The 24,843-nt window shown below is 37.8% G+C and overlaps 2 protein-coding genes across 2 annotated transcripts in view; both read right to left on the bottom strand.

The window, feature by feature from the left end:
- Positions 1-2,451, bottom strand: part of loxhd1b (lipoxygenase homology domains 1b) — a 32,740-nt gene extending 30,289 nt beyond the window's left edge. The window contains 2 exon segments of the mRNA XM_036579729.1: positions 1,203-1,317; positions 1,813-2,451. Coding sequence (XP_036435622.1) covers positions 1,203-1,317; positions 1,813-2,089 — 392 coding nt within the window. The 5' untranslated portion in view covers positions 2,090-2,451.
- Positions 2,452-12,870: 10,419 nt separating this feature from the next.
- On the bottom strand, positions 12,871-17,541 carry ptger4a (prostaglandin E receptor 4 (subtype EP4) a). Its single transcript, XM_036578028.1, has 2 exons — positions 16,522-17,541; positions 12,871-14,232 (listed from the first exon to the last, which is right to left on the bottom strand). Exons 1-2 carry the CDS (start codon positions 17,293-17,295, stop codon positions 13,660-13,662), a joined length of 1,347 nt encoding a protein of 448 aa, XP_036433921.1. The 5' UTR covers positions 17,296-17,541; the 3' UTR covers positions 12,871-13,659.
- Between the last annotated feature and the right edge of the window lie 7,302 nt (positions 17,542-24,843).

Raw genomic sequence — 24,843 nt, 5'->3', positions numbered from 1 at the left:
ACCTCTTGTCAGTGCTGTGGGTTTGGAGAAAAACAAAGTTAGTGTTATTTTTTTTTAGCAGCAACACAGTCATTGTCAAAATCACTAACAAGTCTTAGTAATGATATAAAACCATTTCAGACCTAAAACAATAGTTTTAATTGACCGAGCTTTCCTCTTACAACAAGTGTAGTCAATCAGCCAAGACATGATTAGCTTCGCATTGGAGCCGCAAGGCTAATGTAAACAAATAATGGATGCTTATCCACCAGTTAGCATCCTGCAAACCACTTACCTAAATTATCAGGTTTGCTTCAGTGTGGCATTGTTACATAATCTCATATAGACTTACTCACGTGTCTTCTAACTTTGTACAATTAAAAAAAATTATATCTTGGCCGGTGAAAACATCTTACATCTAATCAATATATCTAATAGTTCTCATTATGAGGTTGTTGTGAGAATATTATAACATGTTCAACTTAGTTCACTTTTTTTTTGTTGTAAAAATGCTTTTTTTTACTTGCCTTAAGGCACTGTGTCTAGAGAAATCGTCTTATTCTTTTATATAACACTGAAACAAGCAACATTGTCAGAAGAAAAAGATCATTTCTCCAGATAAAGTGACAAACAAATAAAAAAAAAACATAAAACAAGTTAAATAATCTTATAATATTCTTACAACTTCAAAATGAGGAAAAAATAGATATATCGCCTAAATCTAAGCTGATTTCACTATATCATTTCAAATTATCATTTGTTACAGTGTATGACATACTGTTTTCTATACAAATAGACAAAAGTATGTCACATGGTTAAAAATAATAGTACCAGCAATCTTCAACCTGAATTTTGTTTGTGCTTTTTACCGTGATCATAAATAACGTTATATCAAACCATGGCAGAAGCCACATAAACAAGTCTATTCGAGATTCCTTAACAACTCAATACAGCTTAAGGGATGCATGGGGATCCATTTAGAGATCCATATTGCACAGTACCAATTGGGGGTTATATGCTCCCATTACTTATCCATTCCACGGTATATTAGCCTTGAAGCTCAATATTAACTACATTTAGGCTGAGGGAAAATTTGTGTATATCTAAATTTCGCTGAACTATTGCTTCAAGCCACAGTCTGGTCTGAATTGCAACAGCTTCATAGATAAACATCAATGGCTATGCTTTTCCAGTAAAACCTACGATACCATATATGGACTCACTTGCTGGCAAGGTGCAACTTGGGAGTAATGCCATATTCGCCAAACAGAGCGATAAAGACATTGGCATCTGTGCCCGCCCCAGTTACGTCTCCCGTGACGGTGACCACCTCATACACTGTGGGAGTATGTGTCGACAGAGAAAGTTTTAGACTTTTTGGTGTTAAGTATCAGCTGATTCAAATGGAGGATGTTCCAGGAAGAGCCCATGTGAATAATTTAGGAGCAGATTCCATAGAAAAGTGGCATATGGCTATGCTAAGCAGGTTCAGATCACTTTCACAGAGCACAGCCAAAAGAGGCTGTAGAAGAAAGCGGATAAGCGCTGTGTCATCATACATAACATGAGAAGTCTATGATCTGTACCAGAATGGCAAGGCTGAAGGAATTTTAGCATATTTCTAAAATGTCTAAAAGACAAAGAAAACTGTGAAAAAACTATTTGAAGGAACTAAATCAGAATCAGAAAGAGAGAAAGAGAAAGCATTGAGAAGACACTGTAATTGTCAATACATGATATGGTCCTGAAATTTGAATGGATAAATTACTCCAGAGTGAATGAAAGGTTGAGTGAAGGAGCTAAAGAAAAACAGCAGAAGTTGGAATCCGTTACCTTTCTTCTTATGATATTCATCTTCATAGTTCTCCACCTTTTCTGGCTCATAGTTCCTTAATTCATTCTCATAGATCTCGACATAGTCAACGTTTTTTGTTTTCTTTTTCTTGCCCTTGCCTTTCTTGCCCTCATCGTCACTATCTGTGGACCCTTTCTTGGCCTTCTTCTCTTTCTTTTTCTTTTGAGAATCATCATCTTCTTCTTCTTGCTCCTCTTTTTCAGCCTTCTTCTGCTTCTTGCCTTCGTCTTTGGACTTCTTGTCTTTTGCTCCCATCACACCTTCTTGGTTGCCTTTCACAGATGATTTCTTCTTTGAGCCCTTTGTGCTCACCTCGATCACTTGAACAACATCAGGAAGCTTCTCAGTGCTTTTTGTCTTTGGCTTGGCTTTTGGTCTATTGTTGTTGTGTTCATCCTCACTTGCAGCCTCGCTGCTGCTCACCACCTCGTCCTCCACTTCATCCTCTTTCTTTGCTTTCTTTCTTTTCTTTTTGCTGGTTTTGTCAGATTCACCCTTTTTCTTGGTTTTCCTCACATCAGGAACGTCACTGTCTGTGTCAGCCTCCTTTACGTTCTGCTTCTTTCTAGAATCTATACCGCCGCTCTTGCCTTTCCCTCTTGACTTTGATTGCCTCTCCTCTGCGTCCACATCTTCCTCTTCGGTTTCGTCGCCCTGACGCGTTTTTTTCCCTTTTGAGGGCATCTTTAATTTATTTACTAACTTGTAACTTTAACTGATGGCCGCGTGTCCGGGTGAAGGACACCCAGGCTGACCTGTGATGCTAGGGAGACCTGCCAGCTGGACAAGTCATTGGAGACAGCGCAAGGGCCCCTGGGTGCAAGAGAGCTGTCACATCAGGGCCTTCCTCTGTCCTAAACAGCAAAGTCACTGGGGCTCATTAAAATTTACCACCTCTCAGTCATGCAGGTGCTTGCCATGAGAGGGATGGTGTTTACTTTTAAAGGGGAGTTTCCTCAAATTGATTGGCAGGGAGAACCACATATTTTCACATTAACAGGGCAAGCACATTTATAGACATCACAAACACATTAAAGCACATTAAAAATAGTCTACTTTTGCAGCTCTGCTCTTTTACTTTTACATATTAAGCTTAATATTACTTTATTATAAAGCTCAATTATTTATATACTAAGTTCAAAATATTGTGTAAAGTTCTAAGCCATAAAAATACAGATAATTGAAGATGTTGGGGGGAAAATGAGTGACACTTTATTTTGAGAATCCACTGTAGATGCTTTGTAAATGATCAGCTTGTTTTTAACTCAAATGCAAGTAAATATGTTACATTTAACTAAACTGTAAGTTGAATGTAATAGATTCTAGTACATCTAACAAGGAAAATAAAAAAACCTAAACCTAACATCTACTCAAAACCTAATTCTAAGCCAAACCCTTAACGAAGTACAAAAAGTTTTACCAGATAGATAATAATTTGAGCATCTGTAGACAATCTCTTGGAGACTTTTAAAATAAATTGTAACAAAAAATGTATTCGAGCAGATAATCACTGTGTTTTTATTGTGATAGTTATAGTTAATAGTTATATTCTCATATTCCACCAGATGGTGGAGACATTCACCAGTGATCAAGTTCCAGAAACAAGGAATCCATCTCAGCACTGCTGTTCTTCAGTACTAATAAAAGAGGTCTGGCATAATTTTATGTTACAAATGTGTATAAAAGAATGTGTGGATTTATTATATCTGGTCATAACCTAACTTATTAACCATGTTGGAAACACCATGTAGCACATTTATTGTAATAAACTGATACGTGCTAATACAAATCTGTAAAATTTCAATGTAATCCATTTCAAAGAGCACACTTGAATAAATAATGACAGCACTCAAATGTAAGCAAATAGCTTCTATTACCTATTATCTACACAACAAATATAATGTAAGTAGTAGGTAATTTCACTGAATTTCTGCATAATTCAATCATTGAGATGTAAAAGCTATATGAAGAGGTTTGATGTGAAATGGTGATAAGAGTGAAGGGTTGCAAAGTCTACAACACAAACAAAACAATTTTATTGACAGTCCAAAACGACCTATATGGTGAAACTACATGTATCTTTATATGTAATGTTGATCATATTAAAATAGAAGTACATCTGAAAAAACAGGTTTTCCTTGGGGTCTGTTATTCCCTACAACACCCTGTATGTACCTATCCACCATTGATGGATTTAAAACGATATATGCTTTAGGCCAAATCTTTATCTCAAAACTTTCCTTAAATAATATCTCAGGCATCAGGCAAAATTTGTGTAACCATTTCATGTAATACGTTCGGTGACTCAGATGTCTGGCTCCTACCACCACAGTGATTGTGACTTGGTAAGTTTGTCTAAAATGGAGCATTTCACATTAAACCATTCTTGACTTTGTTTACATCTTAATCACAGAATCATGCAGAACCTTTAAGCTGTGTGATAATTCAACTAACGGCAAGTTATTATTTCTAGGCCTTAAGTTCAAACTCTCATTGTATATAGCAAACCACAACTTTCTTTAGAATTGAAAGACAGTTTATAATTGAGAAGAATGAATCACAGCCTTGGAAGTCTGAATCAGCAGTCACTGAACTGAACCGCAGAAGCTCAGAAGCTCCAATGTTTACGTTCGTGAAATGTTGTTCATGCACAATTCTTTCACTAAGGTTATAATTCATGTTGTATCTTTAAGAGCAGCACGTACATTCTGCAAACTTGATGTGAACAATCATAGCATTAGTCTTGAGCTTGAAGGAGATGTGTGCGTGCTTGTTAGGTAACACATTTTCCATTGTCGCATGTGCTTATTTTCTATACAAATCCAAGAGGATAATAATCTAAACAGCAATGTCCTCCCTCACATAAAAGATGATAATGAAAAGACTTTGCAAATAAACACTGTGTATCAGGAGAACAATTACGGAGGCTCAGCTGGAAACCATGAAAAAAATCCATAGCAGGATGGGATAAAATCATTCCAGACTTATAGTGAAATCTAATAATGCAGCATCAGTATATATGTTTTTTGTCATTATGCTTAAATTACTCCAGGATTTATGTTACTTGGAAAAAACTACAGTACTCAAATTTGTTTCTTTGTTTAAAAAAAATGTTTGTTGTGATATCCAATTTTGTATCCTAGCATCTTCACAATTACCACTAGCTATTTATATTTTATTTTGTCATTTTTTTCCTTTAAGACTCAAAGACCATAGCAACCTAATCAGTGCATGCATGGCTTGCTGTTTTAAACATGTTATACTTCCAAAGCTGGAATGGAATTACTGTGTGTTAGGAGGCTTTGTCAGTGCTGTGGTGATTTATCATTCAGTTTCCTCTTTATTTCTGTTTTTGTACTGACTATTTGAAAATAAAACCCTTATAAAAAGGAAAAGATCAATAAAGATTGTCCATTAATCTTCTGCCAGAACGGTTGACCACTGTCAGATTATAACAATTAATTTAGAAATCCATCTTCCTGCAAATGTATCGAATGGTTTTGCCCAATTAAATCAGGTCTAATGTTCTAACACAGGTCATCAGACCTTTCCAGTTCTATTTTGGTGGCTAAGTGGCTTAATCCATTTCACTGATACCATTTCAAGGGATAACAATGACGTTGGCAAATGTGAAACTTGGAGGCAACATTAAAGCGCGAGATCAAAACCAATTTTTTTTTCAGGTTGGAAAACTAGACAGCCATTACATCAGTCAGAAATGAAAACAGTCTGCCACGTCCACTCCTTCTGTCTTCAGGAGCTTACGCTGTGGCGTAACAAGGATCTGAAAAAAAATAAATAAATAGGCCCTGATACAAAAACTACTTTCAGTTAATAAAGAATGACAAAGTAATTTGTTTGTTTACTCTTTATTTTTAATGGTGTTCCTCTCCACTCTCTAATGTTAACCTTCATGTTTACATTAGACTACCTACAAACCCTACAAACCTACTAACCAAAAAAATGCAAATAAAAACAGAAAGCAGTGATTTCTAAATTTACCTTGACCTGTATTTAAACAAAAACAGTACAAAGACAAGATGTAATGTTTTACCTTATCAACGTTGTTGTTGTATTGTAAACACAATTTATGTCAGCAACAAAAAAAAGTTACAACAGGGGAAATTTATAGCAATTGTTTAATTTTCAAAAAACATTTTAAACAGGTGATGCAATTGTACTCGGGTATGAACATCCATGAAAAAGTTTGGTACTTTATGAACGAGGATGGATCAAGGCTCACCACTTAAAGCATCAGAAAAAATCCAACAGTTTAAAAATAATGTTCCTTAGTAAGCAAGGACTTTAGGTATTTCACCCTCTACAGTGCAGTATAAAATCAAAAGATTTAGGGAACCCAAAGAAATCTCTGCATGTAAAGGGCAAGACCGAAAACCACAAATCTCTCAGACGGCACCGCATTAAAATCTGGCATATGCTTCTGTGATGAATATCATAGCCTGGGCTCAGGAATACTTTGACAAACTGTCAGTAAGCAAACTCAATAAGCACCGCCTGTCACTGCACAGTGGAAACGTATATTGTGGTCTAACAAATTATCCCTTTGGATTGTTTATGGAAATAATCAACATTGTGTTTTCTGGGTCAAAGAGGAAGACCATTCAGGTTGTTACCAGCATCAAGTTCAAAAGTCAGGGTCTGTCATGGTATAGGGGTAGTAAGGGGTAATTGCTAACATCTGTGAAGACACTATTAGCACATTTTGGAGCTACATATGCTGCCTTACAGGCAACGTCTTTTTCAGGGATGTCCATGCTCATTTCAACATGATGACTCTTAGCCACATTCTGCATGTTGTAGCTGCATGGCTGCGTGGTCGGAGAGTGTGGGTGCTAGATTTGCAATCCAGACCTATCTCCCCTGAAAACATATGTAAAATATAAAGGACCCATACGGTTGCACAAAATATTCAGTTTTTAAAACTGCATCAATTTGTGCCTTCAGTCCCCAAATGATTATCAGATATTGTTAAAAGGCAAGGTGATATAACACAGTGGTGAACATGTGCCTGTCCCAACTTTTCTGGAAGGTATTGCAGGTCAACTTTGGAATGAGTGTCTATTTACAAAAAAACAATTAGGTTCATAAGTTAAAAAAATCAAATGTTGTCTTATTATACAGTTTTCAATTTAATAAAGTCACATAGAACTTACTAATCACTGCTTTCTGTTTTCCCATACTGTCCCAATCTTTTTTTTTTGGGATTGGGTTTATATTTACATTTCTAAGAAATATGTTTAAAAATGGTAATCATGGATGAGATGCATTATGAATATGAGGGAGATAAATGGATGTCAGGACTGTCTGTGTAATGTTGATGGATGCTAACTGGTGCAATATGTTGTTAGGAAATTTGATCTTAGTGTGAGTCATGGGTGCATAATTGTGTCAGCATCTGTGTGAGGGGCCAAAATAAAGATTCTATGGAGCATACTCACTGCGGGCCCCGCTGCACCATGGGCCCAAGTGCAATTGCCTCCCTTGCCTCTCCCAGCAGTTTCTCCACTGGTTTAGCGAAAAATTAAATTTACACAGTTTTCCCCTTTACCCAAACACAGTCAGTTGGCTAAGAGATGTTTGGCTTCTGAAGTTTGTTTCTTTAGTTTTATACTGGAAGTAAGAGATACATATATATTTGAATTGCAAAAGCTTTTGCACCCCTGCCATATTACACATTTTGTTGACGAAACATAACACAACCTCTGCTACTATTTAAAATATTTTTTTTTCTACAAGTGTTAATGCACAGTTATTGTGTATTAGTGTTTTTGATTTTTTGTATTTGAAGTTTCCTTTTCAGATCCTTAGCCAGCTGCTTAAAGGAGCCCATGTGTTATCACTAGGTTGAAGAGTCAGAATTCATTACACTTGTAAACTATCATTGACAATTTCTAATGACAACTGCTGAGCTTCCTAACTAGGCCTAATAAGTTAATGAAGACATTACAAGTTGAAGGGTGTCTAAACATTTGCACATCACTCAATAACTTTATCAGTGTTTTAAATGAATGAATTTAAACTAAGAGTGCATTAACATTTGCAGAAGAACATATAATTGTATAATTTAATTTTAAAAATAGTTTGCTGCAGAGGTTGTGTTTACTTCTTTTCACTTCATAAATCAACTAAATATGAAATTTGGCGAGGGTTGCCCAATATTTTGCATGCAAGATTCTGGGTGACTAACTTCAGTTCCTTCCTTGTAGCTCCAGCACAAACTTCAGACACCACATATGTCTTGAGCAATCAACTATGATTGGGGTAAATGGAAAATCCTGTACATTTTAACTCCATTAATTCCTTTTTAAAATTCCTTTTCTTTTGTTTCATGATTGTAAATTAAGTCTATTTACATAATACATTTCACTGTAGATTTAAAATAAGATATTGTCCATGAGACATATAGACACAATAATACTGAGAAAGCAAGTTGCTTTTCAGGTTTTTGACAATTTGAAAATGCCTGTTGCCCTTTACATTGTTTGTAAATTTCATAAAGAATGGACCAAAAGAAACGGCCCACAATGACTTGGAAAAAAGTCTGGTTCCATTGACTTACATTAAAAATAAAGTAGGTTTTTTTCCTTTTCCTGTAAAGTTACCATTTTGGAGATTTGAGGTTTTCTTCCGACAACAAGGATATGAGACATTTGATGTTGATTTGTATCATACACTTTGGGTCTTAATTCTTATTAGTGCCATTGAACATTCACTTTACCCAGTGACACAATGGTATGGAGGTGGTGCACCACAATGTAGCACCCAAGGAGTAACTGGGGTTTAAGTGCTTTGCTCAAGGGCCCAAATAACACTGGTCAGGCAGAGAGCAGAGACACTGGACGAATAAGCATTGAGTATTAAGTAAACATCGCGTGGAGTCCCAATGGGATTTGAACTGCAATTGTTCCAGTTCTCGGTGCAGAGCTGTCATCCAGAGTACCACCAACAGCTAAACAGATTCTAAATTAACATTATAAAGAAGCAAGGGATGGAATCTTTATAGTCAAAAAGCTTTAAATTTATGGAACTCATATTACCTCAGCTTTCATTGTTTTGCAATGCAGATTTTGTCTTGCATCTTTCCTATTCATAAAATGCTGTGAAAGTAGAAGTTGTTTTCTTGACATTACCTGTATGCCATTTGGAGAACATTATTCCAGCATCTGTGTTGCAAAATGAGCTTTTTCAGTAAATGATATATAGTAGATGTTTTAGAATGGCACAAAACACTAAACAAAGTGTAAGGTAACTTAAACTGTGTACACTTACCGCTGATCTCTAACATTAGTAGTAAGCTTGATCTACTTATATGAGAGTTGGTGAGAAGGTTTGGGACTCGGAAGGAATGGGATTCATGTTTGCTTTGGTACAATGCTGCATATTTACTTTGGTATAACACTTGTAAATAACGATCAAAGTATCTTAAGCATGGGAACCAGCCTTAGCCAACACGGTTCCAGAAGTCCAAACTTTATGTCCGCATCCTGAATCTTAAGAATGTTTGCTTTAGAATTAGTAGGTCATAGAGGTTGACAGATTCCTCGCCTGAAGCTCTGGATATCATCATGTGTCTCTGCATGTGTCAGTCAGCCTGACTGGCTCTCCAACTGGAAAGGATCAGTAGCACCGACTGTTCATTCTCAAATTCAATCACAGCAACGGTGTGTGTGTCATTCTCCCTTGTTATCGCAGCTTGGGCCAAAATCTCTGGGCAATTTAATATAAATAAATAAATAATGACACATATTAATGTTGATGGGTGCACTATAATAAAAACTGACACTCTTTGTAGACCTTAGTGCGTCACTGGGGCTTTATATAAAAGAAGATTTTTTTTATGAAACAGAACTACATATAGTGTCCCCCTTTAAGACTACATGTAGTGTTAAATTTGTTTAACTTTAATATTGTTCAGATCTAAGTTTTCAGATGTGTTACCTCCATACATGCTTCATAGTTAAAAAACATTCAACAGAGTTGAGCTACTCATCTTAGACTATATATATTTCAATGTATATATAATCATATATATTTTCTAATTCTGATATTCGGTGCAGATATTTTAAAAGTTTGCTGAGTAATAGTGATTTTTGGTGACCACCATTGTTATCCCTTCGTTTGTGTTCTTTTTTTTCTGCTGAATATTTGTCCACTAATTTGTCCCACAGTTTTCGAGATACTGACTGGTATTTCAAGATATCACAATGTTTGGTCTGCATAGCAACCATTCAAAGTCAGATTTTTCCAATAGGAATAATAAAATGACCATGCAAAAGTTTGAATATATCTCTTTTATCATACAAGTAAACTAGCAACCACTTACCATGAACCATGAAATACCATGGTAACCGCCTAGCAATACCCTAGCAACCACCACAGATACCTTAGAAACCACCAAGCGACACCCTAGGAACTACCTGGAATACTATACCAATCACCATGTTGAATAACATAGCAACTGCCTAGGCACACCCTAGTGACCATCTAAAATACCATGACAACGGTCGAGCAAAGCCTAGCCATATCAGGGAATTACTTAAGCTGCTTAATTACGCTAGTTTACACATCAAATCCACATCCCATGGCTGCTCAGAATTTGACTGCTATGCTATACAAAACAGTAGGACGGCCAAAAAAGCCTACAAAAAAGGTCAGTTGTCCACTTCCCCTTGTGTAGGCCAAACTTTATTTGTTGTATGGTTTTGAAGGCAGAGTTCAGCAAAGTTGGCAATGTTAGAACAAGACTGAATGAAATGGGAAACTACTGTTTTACTTGCCTTTTGTGTTTATCTCTGTGTGTGTGTGCATGTTTTTACAGTTTTACAAAGAAAAATTTCTAGCTTTGGACAATAAACTTCTGTTCTTCTTTAACATACAATATGACTGGTCTATGATAGACAAAACTGTGCTATTAATGTTCACAAGAAGTATACCTATAAGTTTGTATAATTCAGATGATTTAAAAATGTCCACAATATGTATTTACACATTTGCACATAATACGCTCCTCTGGTCTTTCATGAAGCGTTCAGGTTTGTGTTTCTCACGTTACGATTTCAGAAGGTATGCTGCCTGTTTGTCCAGCCATCGAAATGCTTGTTGAGGCTTAAATACATCAAATTCAGGTCAGATTGCAGATCACATTTATTTATTCACCCGAAAAGATAACAGTTCATTGGGAAGTGGGACGTTCTCAAAAGCTGCCACTCCAACTTTTAAAGGAAAACATTTTCTGCTAGGTTATTTCCTGCATGGTTTGCTGTTGATCGTGATGTGACCAGTTTGAACCCTGCTGGAAAAATAAACATCTTCACTGTATATCGTATGTGGCTTGTTTGGGGAGTTTTTTAGTGTAGACTTCGATGAACCTGACCTGACCGCTCTTAAATATCCTTTGAGAAATGCTACTGATAGGCTACTTATGAGGCTAGCAAATTGCTCTTCTGCAAAATAAGTTCTACAAAGTTATAATGCTGTCATAAACAAGTTCATCCGTGTCCACAAGCAGGCTTAGGCGCAACACTGAATCGTACAGCAGAACTTTAAATGAGGACCTTGTAGGCTAATGATACTGCAAGTGGTTTGGATCAGAACTTCACATAACACAGAGGTGAATAAAAAGACATTTCACAGCTACCGTTAGTGGCACAATGGTACAAAAACATTTTCTGAAGAACAAAAGTGGGCTTAACCCTTAAATGCATACCTTCACTATCATGACCTCATTAACCCCTTTCTTTTTACAAACAAGTAACAAACAAAAACATCAACATTTAACAAAATTATTGTATTATTTTGTTACTGTAAACAAAATGCTTGACAGTTCTATACTACAATATTATGGCACTTTGTGGATCAGCCTGTGTTGGATGTGAGTGTGGGGTCGCTAATGGTCTGAGGCATGTAAGAGCAGGCAGAACATCCACACTGATTATGTAACCTTAACTTAAAAAATAAGTAACCTGATGAACTTGAAATTTGGAGGTCACTGAACTTTAAATATTAAGTTAACAAAAGAATAATTTGTGTTTCACGTTTGTTTACCTATTATTTGAAATTCAATGACCTCAAAATTTTGAGTTAACCAGGTTACTTACTTTTTTAAATGTAAAAGTTTTATTTATTTATTTTTTTTCCAGTGCATGCATTTAAGGGTTAAGAATTTCAAAGCGAAAATTTTAAATTTTCCCCTCATTGCAAATGCAGTTGACCAGCCAAGGCTGATCTAAAATGTCTAAAGTTCTGCTTCTTTAGTTTTGCACTGGAGCTCTGAGACTAGTTAACATGATTTGATTTTTAAACTAATTGATTTCTTTTTACTTAAAATTTAGATTCTATTGAAGTTCACATAGTAAGTTAACATCATGTAAGAAATAAATTATTGTTCTTTTAACATACTCTTAAAAGGTCAACGAATTGAACATTTTAAGGTAGCCTGGTTACATTTTTAAGTCAAAATGTTTTTTTTTGTTTTCATAGTGCAAGCAATGGAAGCTTGTAACCTCTACTTTAGCACAGTGTAAATCATCACACATCCCTCTAATTGTGTTGATTTATTAAAGAGGCCTAAGCTCAAACAGACTTCCTTATGTGATTTCTGACACTGTATGACATACTATTAGCTGTTAAAATGGTCGGAAGAATTTTTTTCATTTTTATAGATAACCATCCATTTTAAAAAGCCGAAAGAAAGTTGATTTAAAGTCTTTTCGAAATGGATTAAAGGACTGATCAAAAATTTTGTTCATCTGAAGTGTTATTTTACTTTTGTTTTATTTAAAGCACTTATCTGACTTGAATAAAACCAGTTAAACTGCTTGTTACCACATGAAGTAAATTATTTAGGCTGAACTTCAGTTCACTTCAATTTGTATAGATTGTATAGCTTTTTACAGTCATAACTGTCACAAAGCAGTTTTACAGAGTGGTTGGATAGGAGCCTAGACTTAGGAACTGAGTAGCAAAAACAAAGGCAGAATGCTGCAGAGCACCAGCACGTTGAAGTGGACAAGGATAACTTCTACAATTTATGTTATACATGCCAGAAACCACATAAACAAGTCTGTTTAAGCTTACACTCTTAAAAAAGATGGTTCTTCAAGGATTCTTTAGTAAAGAAAACAAATCTATATAGCACCATGAACACTCAAAAGCACCATTTGTATGACTAAAGGGTTCTTTTCATCTTGAAACGTTCCTCAGATTGACAAAGAATGTGCTGTAAATGGTTCTAAATAGATTTTTTTTAAAGGGTATATATATATATATATATATATATATAGCACCAAAAAGTGTTCTGCTATTGTTACAATGTGCTGTAGATAGTTACACATAAAGCATTTTGAAAAGTGTTCTATATAGGGTTCTTCTATTGTTACAAGCTTGACATCGTAACACTTGCAGGACCCTTTTTTGGTGCTCTATAAAACCCTTTTCAAAAAGGTTCTATAAAGAACCACCTACAGCACATTTGTCATCAATATGAAAAACTATTTCATGAAGCAAATAATCCTTTAATCATGCAAATGTTGTATATAAAACCATTTTCTTTACTAAAGAACCCTTGATGAACCATCTTTTTTTAAGAGTGCATTAATAACAACGAGTTTGACTCAAGTGTGAGATGATTTAGGAATGCATTTTGCATAGTGCTTATTGGTCAGGTACAAACATCACTTGTTAGCTACTTCAGCCTCCTACCTCCAGTGCAAAACTAAACAAGCAAAAGTGTCTTGGCTGATCAACTATGTGTTCATGGTAAGAGGAAAACTGATTTGATTTTGGCTGAAACATCGACTGTGGCACTAAATGCTTTTCTCCTGGAAGGTCACATTGGTTAAAGTCACTTGAAGTGGCTGCTCCTTAGAGGAAGAATCCTGGTTAGCATTGTTCATGGCACTAACGCTCAGGCATGTTGCTGCTTCACTGTTCAGACTGTTCCTGTTGGAGGATTCTGAACTGAGGTCTTTAGAGGAGTGGCCTACAGATGGGCAGGAGCCACACTGGCTTGAATGACATGTGCCTAGGTATATCTCGTTGGCTTCAGGGAGATAGAGAAGAGTCTGGGAGGTGCTCGTTACCTCCCTAAGATCACGAGACACAAGTGACGGAGACTCTCTGGATATGATGGAGGACACTTGCTGGCCCTCCACACAGTGGAAGTTGCCCGGTCTCTGCTGTCCCCGAGCACCAATCTTGCAGAACAGGCACTTGATGTTTTCTATTAGTTTCTGGAGCACTGCTTTCCTCAGTAGGATGTAGATCCAAGGATCTAGAATGGGGTTGGTTGAAGCAAACCTGACGGCCAGAAGATCTGGGTTTTTCTCCAACCTTTTCTCCACTGGAACCTTATACATTTGGTTGACAAACACTTGTACCTACAGTGGGGGGAGATATTGGAGAATTTTAGGCGTAGCATTGATATAAATCCAATAACAACATGGTCATTTGAAAAAAACTCTGAACATTTCATCAATAATTTGGTTAATTTTCTGAGGTGGTGAAAAGGCTTGGATTTTAAAGAGCTTTAAAAAATGCTGAAAAGTTTTCCCCAGTTTAGTAGGACTTTTGCAGCATCTGTTCATTCACGTTTTACATAATCAACTCTAAGATTTCTCCAGAGTGTGCCAACATGCTTATTTCCTTGGCACTAAGGCCATAGATCTTAGCTTTTTATTCTCATTTTCTGCAGCACTACTCAAGCCTTGCTAACGAAGTCCAGTTAGACTCATTAAGAAGCCTGCAACTGGAACAGCTCATGTTAGGTTACGTGCCTCATCTACACATCTTACATCTGAAATAACTTTTATTTTATGATAAGAGCCTTTGAGAGTCATATCAGCACCACATAAAAAACTCCAATGCAGGAAAGGATGGGAACCCTGTGACGCACTTCCAGATTGTCAAGATTGTGTTTCTGTTGCTCATCCAATTCTGTGATTCCCTCTGATCTCTGAAGTAACATATTAAGGTCAAAATAAGCCAAATAAGAACAAATGTCTGTTCATTTGCTAACAGATACTGAATATACTGAAAAGGTCCAATTCTATAAGCATTTGACAGATTTTCCAACTTTTCAAATAACACTGCTTTCACTTATACTTGAGTATATTTGTGAGGAATGTGCTACTGATTTTTCCTCAGTTGTAGGAATTCACTGTTAGATCCTAATTCCATTTTTTGGGAATTTATTGTGTTCTGCTCTGTTGTTTCACCAACTCTCATTCTTGGGCTTATTGTTAGCCATCCTCCTGCTCTTCACCAGTGGTCAGTTCAGTTTCTAACAACAGAACCACTCTGGCTGGTTAGTTTTGAGTGGTAAACTACTCCCACCCTAGCAGTGACATGTAAAAACCTGATACACTTGTGCAACATGCACTACCATGCCACTATCGTGTCAGTGTTACTGCTGTGTCCACCACCCTAGTAATATCTGATTACTGAACTGCAATCCTGTGGTCAGAAAGTGATATATCATTAATATATCATAAATTCAGCTGACAAATTATCACATTATTGGCTACAAATTGTGGCTGGCTGACAAGTTGTGCATGATGGGCTACAGTCTGTAACTGCACATCTATCTGTAAGGCAGTTGTAAATCTGTAAGGCAGTTGAAACTCATAAAGTGTCCATTGAGTTTAAAGAGGAATTCCACTGATTACACTAGTTTCATGTGAAATGCCCTGTTCTAGAGAATTGATCACAACAGTGGTGATAGTAATAAAGAGATGGCTATTTAATGGCTCACAGAAAGCTATTAGTTACAAATACACAGCCCTCACAGAAAATTCACATATATTTCACATGAGAAGTGTGCAAAAATGAATTTACAAGTAATCATGTTTTTTTCCACATGGTAACACAATTTCACATGTGATCTCATATTTGTAATAACATAGATTTAACATGTGAAATAAGCAAAAACCACGTTTTATTTTATTCTGACTTTGCTATAGGGGGCCTGACACCTAAGACATTGTTTTATGATAGTTTTGAGGTTAAGGCTCCCAGGTTTGTGTTGTAGACATCACAACCCTGTTTCCTATCATCACCACTGTAAAGAAATGCCAGTTGGTAAGTTTCTTTACAGTGAACCATTTCACATCTACTCTGAATGCCTCTGTTTACATCTCATCAATTGAATTATGCACCCCCCCCCTCCTTTAAGTACAAGGTAGGCGTTTCTAGTGTATTGCACATTCTTTTATTACTCGTATTATTATATACTCTTAAAAAAGATGGTTCTTCAAGAGTTCTTAAGTAAACACTGTGGTTCTATTTAGAAGCATGAACACTCAAAGAACCCTTTGCATTTTTAAATGGTTCTTTGCATGGTGAATTGGTTCTTCAGATTGATTTAGAATGTGTTGAATATGGATCTATATAGAACTTTTTTGACAATGGTTCTCTACAGCACCAAAAAGTGTTCTGCTGTTGTTAAATGCTTGACTCTTTTTGGTGATATATAGAACCATTTTCAACACATTCTCAAACAATCTGAAGAACCTTTTCACCTGCAAAGAACCGTTTTAAGCATGCAATGGTTCTACATGGAACTTAGTTCTAAACAGAACCTTTTCCTTTACTAAAGAACGCTTGAAGAACCACCTTTTTTAAGAGTGTAGGGTCTCTTTTACAAAACTGTGACGAGCCTCGACACTTACGACCAGCGGGATTGAGCAGATGAGCACCACAGCGGAAGTGGCGATGAGCAGAATGACCATCTGGATTTCTGCCCCGGCCAGCCTCCTCCTGCCCCCCAGCTCGGCAGCCCTGCCTTGGTCCGTACCCAGCGAGGTCCTGCGCACGAGCCTGCGGTGCATGGCCACGAGCGCGCCGCACACCAGCACGTTGCACACGACGGTGCAGAGCACCAGCACGGAGCTGACGCCCGCGTACATGAAGGAGAAGGCCGCGTGGCTGCTCACGTTCGTCCTCCAGTCGATGAAGCACCACGTCTGCGGGTACTGCATCTTCACCTCGCCGAAGCCCACGCTGGGCAGCGCGCAGAAGAGCGCGTTGGACGCGTAGATGGCGAGCAGCGTGAGCGCCGCGAGCCGCCTGTCCACGCACTGGTTGTAGAAGTACGCATGGTTGATGGCCACGTACCGCTCCACGGACATGGCGCAGATGATGCTGAGACCTGCCAGCGAGAAGAAGAGCAGCACGAAGCCGAAGTACTGGCACAGCTCGTCCCCGGCCGGCCACGCGCCCTTCACGTACGTCACGATGGTCACGGGACTCGCCAGCACGGTGCCCAACAGGTCAGTGACGGCCAGGCCGCACACTAACGTGTAGAAGGCGCTCTCTTTTTGCTCGCGCCGAGACTTGCACAGCACCACGATGGCGATGACGTTGCTTAGCACGCCGAAGATAAACATGACCACCGGGATGGTGGGCTCCATGCGCCGCAGCACCGTGGTGCTGTTACTGTTCATTTTGGGGTGGATGTGATTTCAGGACGGCCCTTGTTTCGCTTGGCTTCGTGGCGCTGGAGAACGAAGCACCATTAGGCGCGTTCACGCCGCGCTGTCGGGCTCCCCAAACCACTCCAACTTTTACGCGCGGAGGAAGAGCACGTCCTGCAGGGGGGTCCGAGCTGGGTAGGGGGGCTCATAGTGAGAAGACACTAAAGTTATTCTGTGAGGCAGCAAACAGCCTTCCGCTTTCTTCTGCTCGTCGTGATTGTGGGGGTCGTTTTGGGTGCGCAGGACACTCGCACTGAAAAATCTCGCCCCGCCTCTGCGTTCGTGACTCGTCATTGGAACAAGTGCGTTGAGTCAGGGATGGAGGGGCGGGATGACCACGAGGAAAGTGGATTAGTTTAAATAGGGGGAAAACTTAAATTAACTGACCAGAGTGCTCCACTACAGATGGGCTTAAATGACCAGGGTGGGTAGGAACGTCTGTAGTTTGTTACATTACACTGGGGGCTCCAAAACTTTTCACACTTCTACTGAAGGGAAAGCTCGACATTTGTGTTATTGGGATATAGGACGTGTAAGTTGTGATCAGAAGTGGAACATTGGGATATAGGATATGTAAATGGGGATCAGACGTGGGACATTGGGATACAGGATGTGTAAGTTGGGATCAGAGGTGGGACATTGGGATATAAGATATGTAAGTTGGGGTCAGAGGTGGGACATTGGGCTGTAGGATATGTGAATTGGGATCAGACGTGGGACATTGGGATATAGGATGTGTGAGTTGGGATCAGAGGTGGGACATTGGGATATAGGATGTGTGAATTGGGATCAGACGTGGGACATTGGGATATAGGATGTGTGAATTGGGATCAGAGGTGGGACATTGGGCTGTAGGATATGTGAATTGAGATCAGAGGTGGGACATTGGGATATAGGATGTGTGAGTTGGGGTCAGAGGTAGGACATTGGGATATAGGATGTGTGAGTTGGGATCAGAGGTGGGACATTGGGATATAGGATGTGTGAATTGGGATCAGAGGTGGGACATTGGGCTGTAGGATATGTGAATTGAGATCAGAGGTGGGACATTGGGATATAGGATGTGTGAGTTGGGGTCAGAGGTGGGACATTGGGATATAAGATATGTAAGTTGGGGTCAGAGGTGGGACATTGGGCTGTAGGATATGTGAATTGGGATCAGAGGTGGGACATTGGGCTATAGGATGTGTAAGCTGGGATCAGAGGGGGGACACTGGGATATAGCATATGTAAGTTGGAACTGTAAGTTGTATTTTTTCTGCAGTTTTTATAAGTTTTCTCATATAATGGTGCTCATTATAATGGTATAAATGTGTGAGGAAACAATTCTATTAGTTCTGTTTTAGTCAGCTGGACTGCATTAAGTCCTTTTTAGCTTTTAATTTCATTAAAAAGCATGGATTGCTTTGCTGTTTTTATACCGCTCACTTTCAGACTTTAGCAAAGGATTATAAAAATATCCCAAAATGAGCAACAAACTTACTTTTGTATACTGATGCTGGATGTATAGAATTCCTCTACAGTTGTATACACTTTTAAAATGTGCTGTTTCAAAGTTCCAAAGTTAGTTTTGCATTTATTGAATTTGTAATAGTAAGTTAGCAAAAACAAACTCTTTTGTCTTAATATTTCATGTTCAGTCTGCTCAAAATTTTAAGGCAGGCTGGTAACTTTTTTGAGGTTTTTTTTACAGTGTAGTGAACTCATTACTTGAATTTTTTTCTGCCTTGACATTTTTATACTTACTTGTTTTTGTTAGTCATTATTTCATTAGTAATCAGTAAAGTAGCTCCACCTTTCTAAATAAGCAAAGGAGCGCTTACTTCTCCTTCAAAATATTGTTGATTTTCACATTCTCTGCAAAAACACACATTTTTTAATGCACAATTACAGTTTATTTACTAAATTTAACATTTTTAGGGGGAAAAACAATATGTTAAACTTGGCAAGTAAATAGAAACTGTGCACTAATTTACAGAAAAAATGTTATACATTGTTCAGCATAGAGGAACTGTTAACTTATTTTCACTTAGCAACAAAACATTTAAGTTGAACACAAAAGAGTGCTGGGAGAATTCGGACAACTCTGGAGATTTAAGTGTATGCGCAGTCAGAAAAGGTAGCGGCTTTGACAGACATGTCAAAGATCTCCAAGATAAACTTGAATTGAGTGACACAAATAGCGCCACTACCAAGGACACAAGATTATCTAAAGGAACCAGCATGTGCCAGTGTAAAGAACCTTGACAACAAGTTCTTTACAGTCGGACCATTCAATGCATAACCATTCTTCTGCTTAAAAAAAAAAAACAGCTATTGAGTTGATATAAATAAATCCAAAGAAAATACCGCAGTAGTGCGACATGGTGCAGCATGCATAGGCCCTGAATGCCCTCCCAGTGAAGTGTTCAATTACTGAAGTATGTTCGTCAAAGCAACTGCTGAGTGTGTGGCTTTGTGTGTTCCTGTTATGTCAACCCTCAATTATGTAAGAAAGGTAACGAGGGGACAAGGGCTTCATAAACCTGCCCGTACAGGGGCGTGCATGTATAGTTCTGAAACTGCCGCAGCTAAAAGGCTAATTGTCTGAAAGCCAAATACAGGTTTACTACATTATTTGTTCCACCTTGTTTAGATGGTGTGTTATATAAACGTCTGAGGAATATGTAGGAATATACGGAACAAAATCAGAAATCTCCAAGAACCACAATTATGCAGCCCTTTCAGCCCTTTCAGAACTTAGATATTGCTTTGGGTAATGCCACTTCTGACAGCGAGCCAAGCTCCATCATGAAAGGTAAGCGATGTCTCAGTTTATCATTCTGGTTTTTCTGTTCCGCCGAAGGCTGTTCTATTTATAAACATAAGAGCTACCTAGACTGGGGCACAATTACGCCTTTATAGTTCCCAACATGTGGAGACACATTTGTTGGCTGTTGGGCTGAGTGCAAAATAATCGTTCCCATTCCAACCTTTCATCCTGTGATGTTCTTTGAGATTATAATATGCGCAAATATGTTTACACTGATCAGCCATAACATTTAAACTCTTCGTATCTACACTCATTGTCCATTTCATCAACTCCACTGACCACAGGTAGTAGGTAGGTACAATTACAGAATGTAATTTTTCTGTTTCTCTGCATATGCTGTTAGCTGCCTTTCACCCTGTTCTGTAATGGTCAGGACTCTCACAAGACCACCACTGAGCAGGTATTATTTGGATGGTGGGTTATTCTCAGCACTGCAGTGGCAATGACATGGTGGTGGTGTGTTAGTGTGTGTTGGGCTGGTACGAATGGATCAGGAACAGCAGTGCTGCTGCAGTTTTTAAACATTGTGTCCACTCACTGTCCACTCTATTAGACATGCCTACCTTCTTGATCTACCTTGCTCATCTGTTGCTGCACAGTTTATGCAAGTCATTTTCTAGTCCTTCATCAGTGGTCACAGGATGCTGTTGGCTGGATATTTTGGGTTAGTGGGCTATTCTCAGTCTAGCAGTAACACTGAGGTGTTTAAAAACTCCAGCAGCACTGGTATGTCTCATCCACTCATACCACCACACATTAACACACCACCACATCAGTGTCACTGCAGTGCTGAGAATGATCCACCATCCAAATAATACCTGCTCTGTGGTGGTCCTGTGGGGGTCCTGACCACTGAAGAAAAGGGGGCTAACAAAGTATGCAGAGAAACAGATGGACTACAGTCTGTAATTGTAGAACTACAAGGGGCACCTATATGGTACATTGAGCTGTTATAATGAACAATGATTTAGAAATAAGATGGTTTTAAGGTTATGGCTAATCAGTGTATAATGCACTTTAAAGCCGGGTGCTGCTCTGACCTTAAAACTTTCCTGCAGTATGCTGCATGTTAGCTTACATATGGGGTTATTTGTCAAATAATGCTGTCCCAAATTATAAAGACAGCCGCATATTGAAGCAAATCAGTCGCTGTCATTCTGTCCCAGGTAACAAATGTAACTTATCTAACTTAGTGATGGCCCATAATCCACTTTCATTCAGACACATATAGCTATAAATAATGGACAGCATAGATTTGTTTGGCAGAATAGGGTGATATCAGAATCATTACATAGCCAAGTCTCAGCCACCTGCCAGACATATAAGCTGAAAAAAATGAACAAAGGTTTTTATGACTTTTTATGTGACAAAGTCAGGGACCACCCTTTTATTTATTTTATTTCTAGTCAAAACGGCTATTAAGTACAAGACATTTTGCAGCATCAGAAAAAAATGAATCACGCATCAGAAAAATTACACAGAAACCAAACCCACGTAAACCCAATTACAAATTTAGACTTACCAGCCCATAAAACCTTTCTCCACGTGTCAGATGCCCAGTTTTAGTGTTCCAGTAAAAATGTTCTTCTTTTTTGTCTGTTTCCTTTCCTCAGTAACGGCTTTTAGTAACAGAGTCATAGTGTTGAGTTGTCTTCTCTCATCAGAAAGATGGACAGAAATACCTGTGGATTTTTTCATATCTGAAGTGAGAGTGGAGCTTGATTTTCTCCTCAGATGAAAGTTTTAAGTACTTTTTATCAGATGGTGACAGTTTTGGGGCTCTACCAGGTCTTGCACAGTTGTTAGTAGTACCATTTTCTCTATATCTCTTTATAGAGATATATCTATATCTCTATATCTCTATATCTAGTTTTTGAAATCTAGTTACATCTACATCTATTATCATTAGAAATATCTCCTTTAGGCATTTTACAGGCACATGAGAAAGAAATTTGCAGAGCAGCTAAAGTGTGTTCGGGTAGATGGTTGTGTGAATATTAGAGCCTGTTTGAAGGGGAACATAAGGTCAGTTACACTTTTGTTGGAAGGACACAGCTGTAACTCCGGTTTTAAGACTGGAAGGATGGATGAGTTAAATATTTGAAACTAAACTTATTGTTGGAGACTTTTGTGTAATTTTCTGTTAAATTAATGTTCCTTTCTTTTTTCCAGTTTAAAGGCAGTTTGAGTGGAAGAAGGGTGTTACACATTAGTGTATATTGACATTCATTGCAATCTCATTTTATATTGAGGTAACAAAGTCTGCATATGTTGACTTTGTATATTGATTGAATAAGCATAAAACGTTTAATGTTTTTCATGTTTTATTTATCATTGAATGCCAGCTTCAAGAAGCTTACTAACTCTGGGTACGCACAGTTATCTTCATTAAGGAACATGCACAAAGGAGGCAACAAAAAAGCGCAGCCGTGTTGGTAAACAATAATTTATTGATGTTCGTTAGATTTGAATCCATAAGAGATCATGAGTATCAAAAATAAATTGTCGACAGCAATCCCCAGGAGTGAACGAAAGTCAAGTGTTTAAAAAAATTGATAAGATTTCTGTATGTGATTTTAAGAAAATGTGTGTAAGTTTGTTTACCTCTTGATAACAATCTCTTAAATAACAGAAATCACCCAAGGACAAGAGACCCCAATAACATCTGTGTATATAGTATAGATTGGAATAAAACACAAACATACTCTAATCCTCAGACACAGCAATGGTTGAAGATCATATCTTCACTGTCATGACAAAACCTCATATCTCCAAAATGATAACTTTACAGGAGAAGGAAGAAACTTTCTTAACTTTGAATGAAAGTTAATGCAACATGATTTTTCCCCAAGTAATTTTGGAGCATTTCTATTGCTCTATTCATCATGAAATTTTAACATAAAGGATATTTTGACATTGACATTTTAAAATACTTAAAAAAATAAAAAAAATAAAAATGCAAAGGTTGTTCCAACAGCGATGATATGCCTATTATCTCAAATTCATAAGCAATTGGCAAAAAAGTACCTTTAGACTTCCCATTCTTTATAATCATTCTGTGTATTACAGATGCAAATTATTTGCTGTTATTGTTATAACACTATAGAAACCCCCTCAATAAAGTAGAGGAATTTTCAGAACCAATCCACACTGACAGATTAAAAAGAATAATTATGACAGAGGTATAGAGAAAATTCAGGTTTCATGGTGGCTGCTGCTGTTTTCAGCTACCTTTACCTATTTTTAAAAATAACAATATGCCATAAAGCAGGGGTCAGCAACCCAAATGTTAAGAAGAACCATTTTGTCCTTTCAATAAAAATGAAACCACCTTGGGAGTCACAACATTTTATCGCTATTTTACTGTCTTGGCTGTAAATATGTCTCAGTATGCACTGATGTCCTAGTAAAGGCTACAAAATATAATATAAACGAAAGCGCAGACTTACTTTGCTCTGCTTTAAGCTTTAGCTCAGCTATAGCCGCTTTTCTCCCATCTCTGGCAGAAGTGGAATAGTTTCTTATAAAACGTCTTTCAACATTTGATTTTTTATGAGTTCAGCTTCTCATTTGCCAGCTTCTTGTTCTAATTTTCCTGTTCCACCTCAAATTATCGAAGTTCTTTTAGGTAGCTACTAGCTAGGCAAGACTGTTGTCTGTCGCTATGTGACCAGCAGTCTGCACACCAATCTTCAGGGTTAAAGGATGAATTAGCAGTTATGCATTAACTCCAGTGTTTAAGACCATTTATTATTAAAACTGTGTTAGAATGATCAGCAAAGCTTTATTTTACTGCAAAGAAGGATTATTTATTTTTACCTACAAATCTAGTTCTGCTGTGGAGTAAAAGAGCTGCATGTTGCTGACCTCCATAAAGGGTCAGAAACCACATAAGCAAGTCTATTTGAGATTACTTAACAACTGAATGCAGTTTAAGGCACGTGTGTGATGTTTCAGGCATACAGATTTCAATGTTAACTGGTGGAGTATAAACTTCTATTACTTGCCAGCTATGTTAGCCTTGTAAAGCTAAAGTCCCAGTGCAAAGCAAACAGCACACTTCAGACACCAAATTACATTTGGGGGTAAGGGGAAATTTGCTATTCCTTTATACGGAGTCTCTGACTAGGAAGGATATCTGACAGTGAGTCACCGCTGAATAGGAATAGGAAACGGCCTCAAAATGGCCAGAGCTAACAGCCAGACTCAACATTCTTGGCCATCAGGACAATACGCTCCAGTGTTTATGATCAGCAAGAGTGAAACTAGGAAAAGAAATACCACAGCAATTCATCTTTTCTAATGAGCACACTTGTTGAGTCTGTAGACCCTGTAGAATTTATACTGATATATGGTAGAAAAAAGCCAGAAATGAAATAAAAGCAGTTTTTCAAAAATAAGAAACAGCCTTTCTGTTATATTTCTGACAACATCTTATAGTCTTGCATTACAGTGAGTCTCATGTTACGCATTGGAATATGCATAATGAATCATTTCAGGCATTTAAAAGCCAAATATAGCATGTTGCAAATACCATCTCAGTGACACCAAATATTGTAATCAGTTTAAAACTCACACTGGCCTTGCATCATAATATGATTAGTGGATGAAAAGGCTCATAATGTTCCTGATTCATTTAGAACCTGTCAGCTGCAGAAAGGCCACATATTGTGAGATGTTACATGAAACCACTTCCTGTGGCATAT

The sequence above is a fragment of the Colossoma macropomum genome, unplaced genomic scaffold (genome assembly GCF_904425465.1).
Source record: "Colossoma macropomum unplaced genomic scaffold, Colossoma_macropomum, whole genome shotgun sequence".
Classification (NCBI taxonomy): domain Eukaryota; kingdom Metazoa; phylum Chordata; class Actinopteri; order Characiformes; family Serrasalmidae; genus Colossoma; species Colossoma macropomum.
The sequence above is the reverse complement of the archived record's forward strand: the minus strand, read 5'-3'. Positions and strand labels throughout refer to the sequence as shown.